This window comes from Lepidochelys kempii, chromosome 8, assembly GCF_965140285.1.
Source record: "Lepidochelys kempii isolate rLepKem1 chromosome 8, rLepKem1.hap1, whole genome shotgun sequence".
In the NCBI taxonomy this organism is placed as follows: Eukaryota; Metazoa; Chordata; order Testudines; family Cheloniidae; genus Lepidochelys; species Lepidochelys kempii.
In genome coordinates this window covers 70,009,950-70,024,613 of record NC_136387.1, presented here as the reverse complement: position 1 = coordinate 70,024,613, position 14,664 = coordinate 70,009,950, and the positions used below count along the sequence as shown (strand labels likewise).

The following is a 14,664-nucleotide window of genomic DNA, read 5'->3' as shown; positions in this document are numbered from 1 at the left end:
AGCTGCTCCTGATTTCACCCATTTTTTACTGGTCTAGTTCACAAAAATAAGTTGTATTATATGGAAACACAAAACACTAATTTAGGCTTTGCAACAAATAAGTGAAATATGTTTTTCAATATCACTTTGAAATAGAAGTCAGTTTAATTAATGCTAAATTACAGTCTAACCCCCCAGAGGTCTTATGACACCCATATACACATTAAATAAGTTAATCCTGATGAATATTATTATGTTATTTAACAATAGAATGAAACCTGATTTTATTATTTGATAGCATATTTATAGTAAACAATCTATCTTTACCTGCTTTACTCTAATCATTGTATTATTTCCCTCAAACCCAGGTTTTTGATTTTAGTCTGAGAGAAGAAGATCTGGAATTTTTAGATTCTTTGAACATCAACAAAAAACTGATTCACCTAACCTATCCGTTATGGAAAGGATAGCTTCAAACCAGATTGTTCTAACCTGCAACAACTGAAACACTAATACATTTTGAACTGCACAAAACTGTTTCACATCTACATTGTTCTATTACCTTTAAAGCTCCTGTCAATAGCTTATGATGTTGACTATTATATGCACAAAGTGAATTAAATGTGGCTTAGTTTCTCTCTTCTCACACACACACGTTTCTTAATACTCTGTTTCTCTGACGTCCAGGTCTTTCTGTAATATTTTCTTCTGATAGTTTGAGTTATTCTGTTCAACCTCACCATATTTGAATTCAGCTGCTACTGTTTGGGACCCTGCTTCAGTCAAGACTTGAACCAATTTATATCTATTGGAGTTCTGGCACTCCGGCCCAGATTTTCAAAGGTATTTGGGCACCTAAAGATGGAGATAGGCACATAGTGAGATTTCCAGAAGCATTTAAGGTGCCTAACTCTAGTTGAAATCAATAAGTTAAGCACCTACGTGCTTTCGAAAGCTATATTTTAAAAATCTAAATACCTTTAGGAATCTGACTTTAATTTCAGTGGAAGCAGGATTGTCTCCTCAATCCAGCTTTCAGTTATGGGCAAAACTCCTTTTCACTTCAGCATGTTATAACGTGTTCAAAGTGAGTTTCTTAATAAAAAAATAAAACAGTACTTAGTACATCCACCTGTGCTTTCCATAAGGAAGTAAGTAGCCCTATTCTGTTTTACAGATGAGGAAACTAAGAGGTTAAGTGACTTGTGCAAGCTCATATAGCAAGTCAATCACAGAGCTGGGAATAGAACCAGTATATCCTGATTTGTAATCTGGGATTCCGCAATTGGACTGTGAACAGAGTGCTAAATTCTGATCTTTGTCACATTAGTACAAATCCAGAGAAACTACTGAAGTTGGGTGTAGTTACGCCTGGTTTACAGTGGTGCAACAGAGATCAGAATCTGACTCAGAGTCTCCATTCTGTAGTTTACATTTCTCCCGTTTTCATTTAATTTTGTAAATTCTTCCAGGACACTGCAGGCCATTATCTGAACTCTTCCTCAGTTGGGCAAAGCTACGCTGTTGGCACTCTTACAAGGACCATCAAGTCCTGACTTACTTGAAGGAACAGCCCTGATAGCTCTCATGGTGCCTGATCTCCAGTCTTCATTTTGTCTTATTAAAGAAACAAGCACTTTTTGCATTCAAAGACTCAAAGGTTTGACTGCACAAATGATTGTGTGCAAAAAATTGTGGGCAGTCTACAAAAAATGTACAGAGTGGATAGTGGGGGAGTCGCACTCAGAGGCTTGCTGGGTGAAAGTAGTCGCTGATGCAGAAGTTTGAGAACCACTGCTCTGACTACTGGAAGCAGTAGTTAAACTTTCCCAGTCGCATGGTTTCCTGACACCCAACTTTTTAAGAAAACATACGGGTGAAGTGGCTGCTCTGTAACAATCCACTGCTAGACATTTAATTATACTACATCCCTCCCACTGAAATTTGCTTTCTGATATATTTGAGATTCAGGGACAATGTCCCTTTGTTCTCTAATTCTGGGCTAAAGATAACCTTTCTCCTGATCTTGAACACAGGTGATTCCAGAGCAGAAAGTTCAAATGAGCCATATACATGGAATTTCAGAGATGTTAGATTTTATAGCAGGATAATTTAGGATGTATTCAATACAGCATTCCTTCACAGTGGAGCCAGCAGTCATTTTAAATTTAGGAAAGTTAAGAGATCTAACAGAAAAGTTCCCTTTCTATCGTTAACCAGGACGGAATGAAATGCTAGTGTAAACTAGTTCATTAATAGACAACAACAACAATGGTAAATAGTGCAGATACATATTCAGGTGACCTACTGTATCCCTCTAAGAGCCAGCTGCTCATCAGTAGCTGGAGATAAATTTCTGGCCATTTCCTATTCAATATACAAACTCACAATATCTCTGTTCACACTGTTTTTGAGATGGCATTCCTTAAGTAATACATAAGCTTTGGGTCATTGTTTTCACAGTCTCATTTCTTAAAAAAATATGGGGCAACTGTTATCTCAGTAGATCTTCTGAAATTTACCTGATATCAATTATACAAGAACTTAATCATCTGAATTGGCCTGCAGCTTTACTTTGACACAAAATGTTCATTTACATTTCGGATTGGTGCAATAAGAGTGAAAGAAAAGAAGAAAGTCACAGCACAGCTAAAAGAAAGACCTTGGCCAAACTTAGCCCTGATATACATGGGTGCTTCTCCTGTGACTTGCAATGGAATAGCAAGCACATCAGTGCAATTGTGCCTGGCTTTACTGGGGTGATTTTGGTATACACGCAAAACAAAACTATTTATACTGAAAAAGTGACAGGACAGTAACACTTCATGTTGTGATGTGGAGTACCCAGGTGCAGAACCAGTTTGGGATATCTTGTTCAGATCACAAAGGTGATAGACTCAGTAGATGGGGAACTCACTAGATATGCAGTCACCTCCTGCGGGCCAATTCCTGGAGCAGTAACAGTGCCCCTTGGAGATGGGTACTCATTAGCTTTTTATGCACTCTTATTGTCTCAAGAGAGGAAAGTGTACAGTTTAAAGGGAGTAGAATGGGGTAAGAACCTCTGAAGGAAGGGTGGGGAATTCTCCTTGTCCATATGGATTCATTATGGAGAGAACCTATCCTTGGACAAATGGGTGCACAGCAGAATTAACAAGTCTTTGCCTCTTGCCTAGCTCTGGCTTCTTTGAAGCTCCACTTGTCTTTTCACAGTTGATTCAGGCTAGGTAAACAGCCTGTAGCAAAATCAAACCAAAAGTAGCCCTGGAGTTTGCTTCTTTTCCAGTACTGTATCAGCTATTGTGACTCAGAAATAATGCTTGCATGAGACAAAGTGCTTATTCTCAGATATCAGGATAAGAACCAGAGTTATTCAGCCTGTTCAATATAGCCAGAAACAGAAAAGTTTGGTTTTGCCTGTGCTCCTGTAGTCTGTAACCCAGTGAAAAGCACCAAAAGGACTCATTAGAAATTAGCCTTGGAAAAAGTGCAGAAGCAGAGGAAAAGGCTGGGAGAGAAGAAAAGGAGGAGATGCACCTGGAGGACAAAAAGATCACAAAAGAAGTGTAGGAAAGATAGTGACAAATAACATGCATCATGCCTGTTCTAGGGAGAGTATCTGAAAGGGTAAGCAGATAATTCAGCCTCCATGTACCATTTGTTGTTTGCTGAGCTGCCAACACGGATGTCAAGTAGGGGTGGTCAACCAGCATTGATGCTGGATTTTGTGATGTGGGCACCTGATTCCTGAGAACTGGATTGAGATTACCAAGCCATTTTACACAGGCCACTGAATAGTCAGATGAGAACAACTTTCAGTCAGGACCATTTTAGGCTGGATTTTGACCAGACACCTAAAAATCAGTACAGAGATACCCTGAGTCATCCCCAAGTACAGCACGTTACTTTCATGTACTGCTAGAGTAAGGTTACAGGAGAGTGTATTTCCTGAAAAGAAACACATTTAAAAAGATATCTATTAACTCACTTCCACTTAGTTGTCTTCATAAATAAGCTAAATAAGGGGTGTCACTAAAATATGCAACTTGTGTATGTGAGGCAGTTACAAGGGGATGCATATGTCAACCTCAAGCATGATTTATTTTTGCATGACTTTTCTGACAGTTGCAATTTAACCGCTGTATTTTCCTCCAGTCTCAAGAACTTTCATGATTCTAGTTTTGTGGTAGATGAGTAAATGTCTGTTTTCAAGTACAATTTCAGCTGAATCATTCAGGGAGAGGTGTGGAGCAATTGAAACATGACTATCAACGTAAATAAAATGAGATGCTCTGGTCTGTGTGGCAGTGTTATTGCCAACTGAATTGCATGTAAAGTGAAATAAAAGACCTAATTTATTAAAATCTTATTGCGTGTTGTGATGTTCCTTTGTATTGTGATCTTGGGTGGGGGTAAAGAGAACAGTGCAAGGGAGGGGAAGAAGGTTTCTGCATGGTTAGCCACATTGACCACCCAAGTAAGGGTTAATATTCCAAACACTATAGAATAGTATTTATTTCAAAAGTTTAAAAGGAGAGTGAATAAACCCCATGTAACACTCACTCTCTCTCTCACACACACACACACACACAAATTCTCTATCCATGGAGTATCCGCCAACTCTCTCTCAGCACCAGTCACTGTCACTGCCTTTTTTGTTCTAATAATAAATAATGAATTTACAATATTTAGCATTTTTCAGAATGAAAGTGCTTCACATCTTCAGATATTTACAAATATTAATCAATCCTCAGGATGCCCCCACCACCACCACCACACCCAGTGAGGGAAGTTCAAAAAGTAAGTGGTTTTTTTTTCCCTTTATACAGATGGGAAATCTGATACACAGTGAATTTAGGTGAATTACTCATGGCTACACAGGGAGTTAGTGTCAGATCTCAAGTGCTATTAGCTACCCAAAATATGGTCATTTCACTAGCCCACACTGCCTTTTGTAGATAAGAACGTTACCACAAAAAGGGGTCAAGTATAACAGTGTGGCACAAAACAATGAGAAATGTTCCATTTTTAGAGGCAATAACAACAAACCTTTTATTCAACTCATTCCACAAGTGTTATTTTTAAAATCCACAGCTGGAACAGAAGCATATGAAATGACATACAAAGGGCACACTGTGACACTATTTTTTGGTATGGTCTCCATCATTGTCATCCTGATTTCTTTACCTCTTAACCGCATCTAGAGAATCTCTTGGGGGGGAAAGAACAGAAGAGATGCTGGAGTTTCCTTCTCATCTGTGACAAATCCTAGTTTGGAACCCGTGGTCCTCTATTGTTGGCTGGCATAGGAAAGGTAGATGTTGGAATTAATGGGCAGGAGGGGGAAGAATCAGGGACGGATTAGTTATTTGGCATAAAAGGCTCATGACTGTGACCGTTGGCTCTGGGGTCAATATGCTCAGGGGTGGCAAGTTATATGGGCCCATGGTGCCCGTGCTCCAGAAAATTCAGAGTCCGGGGACCCGGCTCCACCAATGTTTGGAGCAAGGTCTCTTCCCCAGGCCCTGCCAGCCACCCCGGGCACCTCCCCTGGAGCATCCCCCAGCCCCGCCTGCTGCTCTTGTGCGTCTCCCCTGGAGCATCTCTGCCTGCGCCCTGGGCAGCTGCCCTGCTGCTCCGCACTGCGCTCCCTCGCTGGCCACTGCCAGCTACAAAAGGGGGCAGCAGGCTGAGGAGGGAGAAGGCACATGTGTGATGGCAGCCCCCACCCCACCCCCGGCACTCACCACAGGGGAGGCGAGGAGGCTTCTGGACCTGAGAGGGGCCAGGCCCTTAGGAGCACATGCAGTGACAGTGCCTGGTCAGTGTGCTGCCACGGGGGAGAGGGGGCCCCTCCCTCAGAGCTTGCTGTTGCCAGCAGGGAGAGGGCTGCAGGGACTGTGGAGTCCCTCCTCTCTGGCCCCAGCCCTGGGGCAGCCTGCCTGCACCCCAAACTCCTCATCCCCAGCCCCGTCCCACCCCAGAACCCGCATCCCCAGCCAAAGCCCTCACCCTCTGCACCTTAACCCTCTGCCGCAGCCCTGAGCCCCTCCCACAGCCCAAACCCTTCGGCCCCACCCCATTAATTTTATGTGTACCAATATGCAGGTGGGGGTGGGGAGGCAGGACTTTGACCCATTCTGGGCACCACCAAAAATTATACAAACCTGCCACCCCTGAACTGATGATGCTGTCATCACACATGGTCAAGGAGTGCAAGTGGAGCGCACGGCACAGCATAGGCCATCTGCTCTCAGGAGACAGGCAGGTCCTGGCATTAACACTTGGAGCTGCGGGAGCCTGCCAATGTCTGCTGGTGGAAGAGGGGAGCCCAGGCCTCAGCCGTCACTATCCCAGTGCTGGCGGCAGAAGGGCGGACGGGGTCCCGGCTGCTGCTGCGGTACTCCTTGGGCAGCAGTGAAAAGGAAGAAGACCTGCGATGCCATCACTTGCCTCCAAGGACGGAAGGAGGGCGTTCTCCTGGCCAAACTGCTGCTTTCCCAGGGGAGCTGATGTACAGGTTTCCACTCACCGCACATTTGCTCCGCCTTGCCGGGCAGAAGGGTCTGTTAGCTCAATCCAGTTTGCTTAGCAAAGAGGGCATCTCGACAGGCATTTCAAGCATGCTAAGCCACCTAGAGGGAGCCAACACGATTCAAAGGTTTCAGAGTAACAGCCGTGTTAGTCTGTATTCGCAAAAAGAAAAGGAGGACTTGTGGCATCTTAGAGACTAACAAAGATATTTGAGCATAAGCTTTCCGATGAAGTGAGCTGTAGCTCACGAAAGCTTATGCTCAAATAAATTGGTTAGTCTCTAAGGTGCCACAAGTCCTCCTTTTCTTAACACGATTCAAAGACAGCCTTTCCCGCTGTGGGGCACTGATGCCCCCGGGGGAGCAAGGATCCCAGAGAGGGTGACATTGCCTAGTGCCTGAAGCAGGGGGCCTCTGGGAGGTGGGAGACTGGGATGTCTTTTAGGCACTCAAAGGTTAAAAGAATGAAGTCATTTCGTGCTAGGTCTCCCCCCACCTCCTCTGGCTGACATCTCGGGTCTCCCCAGCTCTGCATCCTGTCGCTGACCTGACTATGAAATCTGGGGGTAGAAGGGAGAGGAAGAGGCTAGCCCTGCTTTGTACCAGGCTAGCTCCAGAGTGACTCCTCGAGGGGCTTCCACCAGCGTTGAGGCTGGCTCCTCAGCGCCTCTTCCCATGTGTGTTTTGTGTTAAACACCCAGCCCCCGAGCTGCTACAGCCCCTGCAGCAGGAGGGAGATGGGATTAACCCTTCCCCGCCGGCAGCGGAGCGCTGGCTCAGGCACCGGAGACAAGGGTGGGAGGAGAGCTGAGCCTGGCGGCCCGAAGTTTCTCTGCTTGACTGATTTCAGTTAGGGCACCGCACCCTGTCTAGGGTTCAGATCTCGAATTCAGCTGTGTGTGTCAAGGAACCCAGCAGGGCAGATGCAACGAAATCAGCCTGTGGTTACTGAAGAGTTAAAAAGCTGCTTAAATCGTCTCTTTAGAAAAATAGGAAACCGAAGGGGTGGAGACCACTAGCTAAAGGAAACGTTTAAAGCCACTTGCATAACAAAGCCAAGTTGGAGTTCTTTCTGGGGCAGTAGAGATGCGGAGTGCAGTGGCTTCAGAGACTGAACGCTTTCTGAGCAAGGTAAGCATTGGGAGCACAGTTTGGGACGCTGGCACTAGAAACCAGCTTTTTGGTATAAATCCCCGTTTAAAAATCAATGCTCTGAGTGAGTCTTCCCCAGAATAAATACTGGATTACTGACTCAAGAGCTTCCTTCATCGGCAGCTGAGCCTCCCCTTACTTTCTGCCGGAGTAGATGTGGGTTTAGCTTTAATTATTATTACTCGGGTTTATTACAGTAGTGTACCTCAGAAACATCCAGGAATGGAGACCCATTGTGCCAAGCACCATACAAACACAGAGTTTCTGCTTTGTGATTCTCATTTTGATGAGTGAAGTAGAATAGCCAGTGTCCTTAGCAACTGTTAACTACTCAGCATCAGCAACTGTGTTTGGCCAGGAGTAGGCAAAAGAATATTTCTCAGTAAAACTACACAAATTTGTTAGTGAGATCTCTGGGAGAATTTGATAGAGAAGTAATGATCTGATCACTCAATAGATCACTCTTGTATATCACACCTTAACATGCTAGGTACCTGGGACTCCACTTTCTGCTTCTCTACTTCTATAATCTTTTCTGCTTTCATTGCATTATTTAACACAGCTAATTCATTTGCTTTTGTTTTACTTCCACCCTTAAGTGGCACCTATAATTTTACAAGCCTTATACATTTTCTTTTTTGTGTGTTTATACAAGTTATATTTGTATTTGCCATAACTAAATTCCAAACTGACATTTGCTCATTCCTTTGTTTCAGACAGACTTACAAAATGTGTTTGATAGCTTATTTTATTTGCTTTTCTGAATTTTACACTGGCACAACTTTTGCAAAGGATGATGTTGCCAAATAGAAGTGAGTAGGGGCAGCTTTTCTGCTTACAGCTTTGAGATGGGTCTCTTTACACACATCAGTGAGCACCAACCCCTTTACCTCTTCTCAAGATGGCATCAGTAAATTGCAGAACTGCCCTCCCTCACAACACATTTAGAATGTTAATAGTGGAAAAACAGTGAGGTCGCTCCAGTCAAGTGATTTTCATGCCGGACTCATTTTGTGCATTTTCAGTTGCATTTAAAACAAATCAAGCCTTTTCTCTTTCTAAACCTGAACTTTTAAAAGGTGTTTCCTATGTCAAAAGTTTGAGAAATTGAGAGAGAGAGAGATGGATCTTGTGTTTTCCACTGGCTTACCTTGGGATCCCTCGCACTGGGTGAGATAGAGACACTCGGTGCAAGTCCCATTTCTCTTACTTATTTGTGCAAATCTGCATTAAGAAAAAAATTTTATTGGATGAGCTTTATCTATTTACTTTGCTGAGCCATTTTTTTTACATGGTGGGGGGAGAGGGTGAATGGACCTTAGTGATTCGTTTGTGATCTAATATCTAAACCTGACATGCAATGAAATGAACAGATTGTTTTACATTGTTTTCAGTTTGCCACCTTGTTTGCATCCCTTCCTCTGACTCTTTGCTTTGTTTATGCCCCTGCTTTAAGGGCTGTGGTGTCTGAGGTTACCCAGGGAGTACCGGACACTGGAGCCTTCACCTCAAAGATACTGCCACAAGGGTGGCCGGTGAGGTTTCTACTTGACTTCACCCTCTAGTGGGCGGCTGGAGAAGTGCCACTCAGCCTGGAACCATGGACTCTACCAGCAGCCGCCAGAAGAAAGTTTTCAATGACTCAGTCAGCGATTATGTCAACTCTGAAATCATTAAGAAACATTACAACTTCACAGGGAAGTTAAACGAGAAGGCAGACAGTGGAATAAAAGTGACCTCAGTGGTTTTTATCATCATTTGCTGCTTTATCATCTTAGAGAACATTTTTGTCCTGCTGACCATCTGGAAAACCAAGAAGTTTCATCGACCCATGTACTATTTCATTGGGAATTTGGCTCTGTCAGACTTGCTGGCTGGGGTGGCTTATACTGCCAACCTTTTGTTATCTGGACACAAAACCTATAGTCTCACCCCTGCCCAGTGGTTTGTCAGGGAAGGCAGCATGTTTGTAGCTCTGTCAGCCTCTGTGTTCAGCCTGCTGGCCATTGCCATTGAGAGGTATATCACCATGCTGAAGATGAAACTCCACAATGGGAGCAACAGCTTCCGCTCCTTCCTACTGATCAGTGCCTGCTGGGTGATATCCATGATCCTAGGGGGGCTCCCTATTATGGGCTGGAACTGCCTCGACCACCTGCAGAGTTGCTCCACTGTGCTGCCTCTCTACCATAAGCACTATATTCTCTTTTGCACTACAGTTTTCACTGGTCTCTTATTATCCATCGTTGTCCTCTACTGCAGGATCTATTCCATGGTCAGGACTCGGAGCCGCAGGCTGACATTTCGAAAAAACATTACCAAAGCCACAAGGAGCTCAGAGAAATCCCTAGCCTTACTCAAGACAGTCATCATTGTCCTGAGCGCATTTATTGCCTGCTGGAGTCCCTTGTTCATCCTACTCTTGCTGGATGTGGGGTGCAAAGTGAAGGCCTGTTCAATCCTCTTCAAAGCTGAATATTTCTTAGTACTGGCTGTGCTCAATTCAGCCACGAACCCTATCATCTACACCTTAACCAACAAAGAGATGCGGAGGGCCTTCATCAAGATTCTGTGCTGCTGCAAATGCCCCTCTGCAGATTCTGGGGCCAAATTCAAGAGGCCAATCATAGGAGGGATGGAGTTTAGCCGAAGCAAATCTGACAATTCCTCCCACCCACAGAAGGATGAGGGTGACTGCCCGGAGACAATCATGTCTTCAGGCAATATCAACTCATCTTCTTAGAAGTATCCATCGGGGGCATATTTAAAAGCCTCCCCTTTGAAACCCGACAGACAAGAAGCTACCTGCTCACTGTAGCAACTCCAAAGAGATGGCCTAAGTGAGCAAGGTAGCATTAGTTCTGAAGAGGCAAGCAGGGCACTTGCAAGGGTGGAGTTCAGGAAGTGGGACAGACTGTTCTGGCTTGAAAACATTTCCCTATGGAGCATGTTTTGTCTTTGCACTGAGGCAGACTCAGGATTGCCCGGAGTATTCATAACTCGGAAAGACTGATGCCTTGGTGAAACGGTGCCATGTGTGTGTGTGCGAGTATGTGCGTGACTGAGAGGCAGAAGGAGGAGGGTGGGAAAATGAATTTTTTTTTCTGTGTGAAGAACGTGAAGTTATTATTTCTTCACTTGCAGAAAAAGCCCTGACACAAATGACCTTTCTGTACCAAGTTTAGGGATGGCTCTACTATCCTGGGTCACAAGCGTTTGCCATTTGGCACACAGCAGGAAAGAGATTACACCAATGTAATCTAGATCACTGACAACCATAGGCTGGCATCACTTTCCTGAGTTTTTAGATGTAATAAGATTTCACCTGCGGAGTCCAAAGCTTTTCTTTAGCAAGATCAGTTCTGTGAAGTTGTGCTGAAAATTCATATTACTTTTACGATCATGAGCCAGACTCTGCATTCGATTACATTCATATAACCCCAAAGAAGTCAACAGGATTGCATGGGAGGAGCTCAGAATAGCATTTGGCCCGATAGATCTATTGATTTGTTATATTGAGTATGAAATAAATTACATGACCATAATAGTTACAGGATAAAACTACAGTTAAAGAGAAAATTAATGTGTGATATTTGACAAGATAAATATAATATCAAGTACTATTGGCATCAGTGTTTTTGCCTGAGTAAGGACAGAGTAAAAACTGAAAAAGAACTTCAGGATTTGGCCCATAGTGTTTCCATAGTAAAGATTGATTAGAAAGTCTGTATAGAATACCATGAGATTCAGAGAAATAAAAAAGGACCTTTGTCCAAGTGAAATGGCTATTGATGACATATAAATGTACTTCCATAACAAAATGCAAGACATTTTTTGACACTTACTTTGTGTTCTTTGATTAGAATGTTCATAATTTCAGGAAAGATATCTGTATTTTATCAATTCATGTAAGAAATACCTTTAATTTAAATTGAATGTATTTGTTTTATGGCATCATTTCTATTACGGTATTTTTCTAACCTGCATTAAGGGGATTGAATGTATTCAATAGATATAATTAACGAGATGCAGAAGTCTTCAAACACCTAGAGCATTACTATAACAAAAAAGTGTATCGGGGTAGCTGAACAATTGATTAATGTACAGTTATTGTCGAAACCTAGAAGTGATTTTCTATAAAAATATTGTCTTTGTAGTATGATTTCCAGTGCAATTAAACTGATTTTTTTCTTTGTTTTTAAAAAATAGTATTTAAAATGTTTTGACTTTTATTGTTCAATTTGCACATAGCTTTATTGATTTCTAAACATTAATAAACTGATTTTTTTAAGATGCTACTATCACAATTTTTTTGTACTATCATAAAGATATGGAGCATGATTAATTGATCATAGAAGTCAATGGAAAGACTCTCATTGATTTCAATAGACATTGGATTAAGCTGATTCTGCATGACATTTCTGTTCAATTAAGGACATAGATCCATAATGACACCTTTATTTACAAAACAATATAAAAGGATACAAGAACATGATTGTTTAGGTGCTCCAATAGAAAGGTGATGGGTGCCAGTAAAAGAACTTGAATATATCTAAGCTCCAAAGCAAGAAATTTCACTATGGCAAATAATGGAGATTACTGCAGTTACTGTCCAGACGGGAATAAGTGAAATACCATATAATTCAGGAGATCATGCATTAGAAATTAAGTCATATATTAATCAGTCCCATTTCTGTTGTAATTATATATGGAAATGGGGGGAAAAATCTTTAAAAATAGTTGTGAATTTTGCTGTTAGCTTATTACAAACATCAAGGTGGTTTATATTTAAAATATAAAGCTAGAGCCTCAATTGGCGTAAATCAGTGTCACTCCACTGACTTTGTTAGCTGAGGATCTGGCCAATGTTTTTCAGTAGCTACTGTATTTCTTCCAAGATTTGACTCTTCCATTTCCCCTATTGCTGCCATTCTCTCTAGGTAATACTTTAAAAGTTTCATTCAGCTTATACAGGATACAGTTGGGGCGTAAAGATAAACCTCACCTTCTTATGCAGTACGTCATTTCTGTGCAAGGTTTACTGTGGGAAACTGGAGCCTACTAACTGAGGAAGGCTTTAGGTCAGAACCTCTCACTTCCTGAAGGAAATTCCAAAAATGCTCTGAAGACAAAAGAGTGGAAACAGACTGGAATTTCTCTCCATCTGTCTGCCTGTACGGAAGGAATGATTTCATGTATACTCACTTCCTAGGCTTTTTAATTACTGTCCTGAGCAAAGCTGGAAAAAACGTCAAATCTGTATTTGTGCAAAAGATAAAACTTTTCTTGGCTTAGGCCTACATTCTGGCAGTGACTTAGGGCACTGATAGGCAATAGGGAACATAAGCTAAATGCTCTGTGTATGATTTGTTCCCCTCCCCACCATGCAGAGGGCTGGAATGATGATTATGCACTACTTAAATTACATTTAAGCCCTCGGAATGAGAACTGATGTTCTCAATAGATAGGGCAATTGATGGAGATTTAGGTTCTATTTCCAGCTGCTGTATGCCATGGGCAAGTAATTTCCTCTCACTGTCCCTTTGTTCCCCCTTCCCACCCTTTGTCTGTCTTGTTTATTTAAGCTGTAAGCTCTCTGGGGCAGGGACTGCCTTTCATGATGTGTTTGTACAGTGGGGACCCAGTTTTGGTTGGGGCCCTCTAGGCACTACTGCATTTTATGCAATAAATAGAAAGTGATGCGTTAGCCTCATACTAACCCCCTCTGCACATGGGTGTATATCAGCCTTTATGAAGGAACTCTCCTGATACAGATGACTGGTAACTCACTTCCTGGCTAGTTAGGACATACCCGCTCATTCTCAAAGAGATTCATACTTTGGGAATAGAGGTGATGTCGTATATAATAAAAACTAGGGGTTCATGTCAGGAAGTGAGACGTACAGATCTACTTAACCTCCTTCTCCCTTTTCTATGTGGATTCTCTAGGCCACTGACATCTATTCCAATAAATCAACAGGTTTATGCCAGCTACTGAGCATTCTACGCTGCAGAACGTGCACCTTCCTACTCCACAGAGCTGCTCCCTGTACACGGGGAGTCAGATCCGTTTCACTTTCATGGCAAAAATAAGTTTTCACTGCTTTTTACTCCTTTAGCCCGGCTGAGCCAACACAGCAACAAGAGAGGGAGCTGAATTGTATTCCTCCTTGTGCACCATCAACAGAATTTTACATTCCATTCCAATTAGTTACCTCTGCAAAACCAATGGGTTTCACAGGAGTCACCAAGCGCTGTGATCTGGCCCCTTTACATTTTGTTTCTGGGCCATAAAGGGGTTGAAAACAGCTGCATCTTGGCACCTGGGTATTCTCCTGGTGCAGAGTTCCCTGGGTGAGGTAGGGTGAACAAAGTTGCTGTGCCATCCTCCAGTAGTGACCAGTGTTTTAGGGGATGGTAGTGGGAATATTGTGTAATGGAGGAGTTGTGGTCAAAGTGCTCTATACTCCAGATGTTTGGGGCCCACGGAGCAGTCAACGTGGGATGTTCAAAGTTATTCTAAGGAAACGCAACCCCTGCAGCTGCTGTAAATTATGCTGAGAAGGGGGGGCCAAAATTGAGGAGGCACAAAGGTAGCTATGGTCTTGACATCATCCAATCCCCTTGACAAACCACCTTCCCCACACCAACTCCAATCCACCCTAAGGCATCTCTCATTGTAACTAACTACAGAGCTAACAGTTCTCCAAGTAGGTAGAGAGAATTACATTGTCTTTGGAATCTCACAGTACGAGGTCTTTCCAGCATTTAATTTTGTCTGCCAACCAGTGTCCAGATAGTCCAAGTGTAGTTCACATTACAAGTCACCTCTACTGAAGTTGGAATTGCTATCCTGGAACTGCTCTCTTCCCAGTGCTAGAATTAACAGCAGGATGAGCTGTCCCACAGGCAGCCATTGTGCAAAATGAACTCAAGGAAAGAGACTATGCTTAGTGGTTTAGCCACTCTTGTGTATGCAATATGTTACTCTTGCATATAT

General features: G+C 42.8%; 2 protein-coding genes across 10 annotated transcripts in view; both read left to right on the top strand.

Annotated features, from left to right (window-relative positions):
• The window catches only part of LOC140916026 (putative oxidoreductase ZK1290.5), a 74,318-nt gene extending 69,970 nt beyond the window's left edge, over positions 1-4,348 (top strand). For 2 of the 9 annotated variants that reach the window (XR_013636178.1, XM_078854073.1), the window contains one exon: positions 348-433. Coding sequence is in view for 4 of the 9 variants with exons in the window: in XM_078854081.1 (XP_078710207.1) it covers positions 348-449 (102 nt within the window). In the remaining 5 variants the exon portion in view is untranslated. Of the gene's footprint in view, positions 1-347 lie in introns of all 9 variants that reach the window. The other 7 variants (XR_013636179.1, XR_013636176.1, XM_078854081.1 and 4 more) reach the window with 4 other exon arrangements.
• Positions 4,349-7,389: 3,041 nt separating this feature from the next.
• On the top strand, positions 7,390-11,907 carry S1PR1 (sphingosine-1-phosphate receptor 1). The gene is made up of 2 exons (XM_073356877.2): positions 7,390-7,643; positions 9,121-11,907. The coding sequence occupies exon 2, from the start codon at positions 9,265-9,267 to the stop codon at positions 10,405-10,407; it is 1,143 nt and encodes a 380-aa protein (XP_073212978.1). The 5' UTR covers positions 7,390-7,643; positions 9,121-9,264; the 3' UTR covers positions 10,408-11,907.
• The last annotated feature ends 2,757 nt before the right edge of the window (positions 11,908-14,664 follow it).

Excerpts from the sequence above, each read along its gene's own strand:
- S1PR1 (XM_073356877.2), top strand. The coding sequence starts at position 9,265 with ATGGACTCTACCAGCAGCCGCCAGAAGAAAGTTTTCAATGACTCAGTC.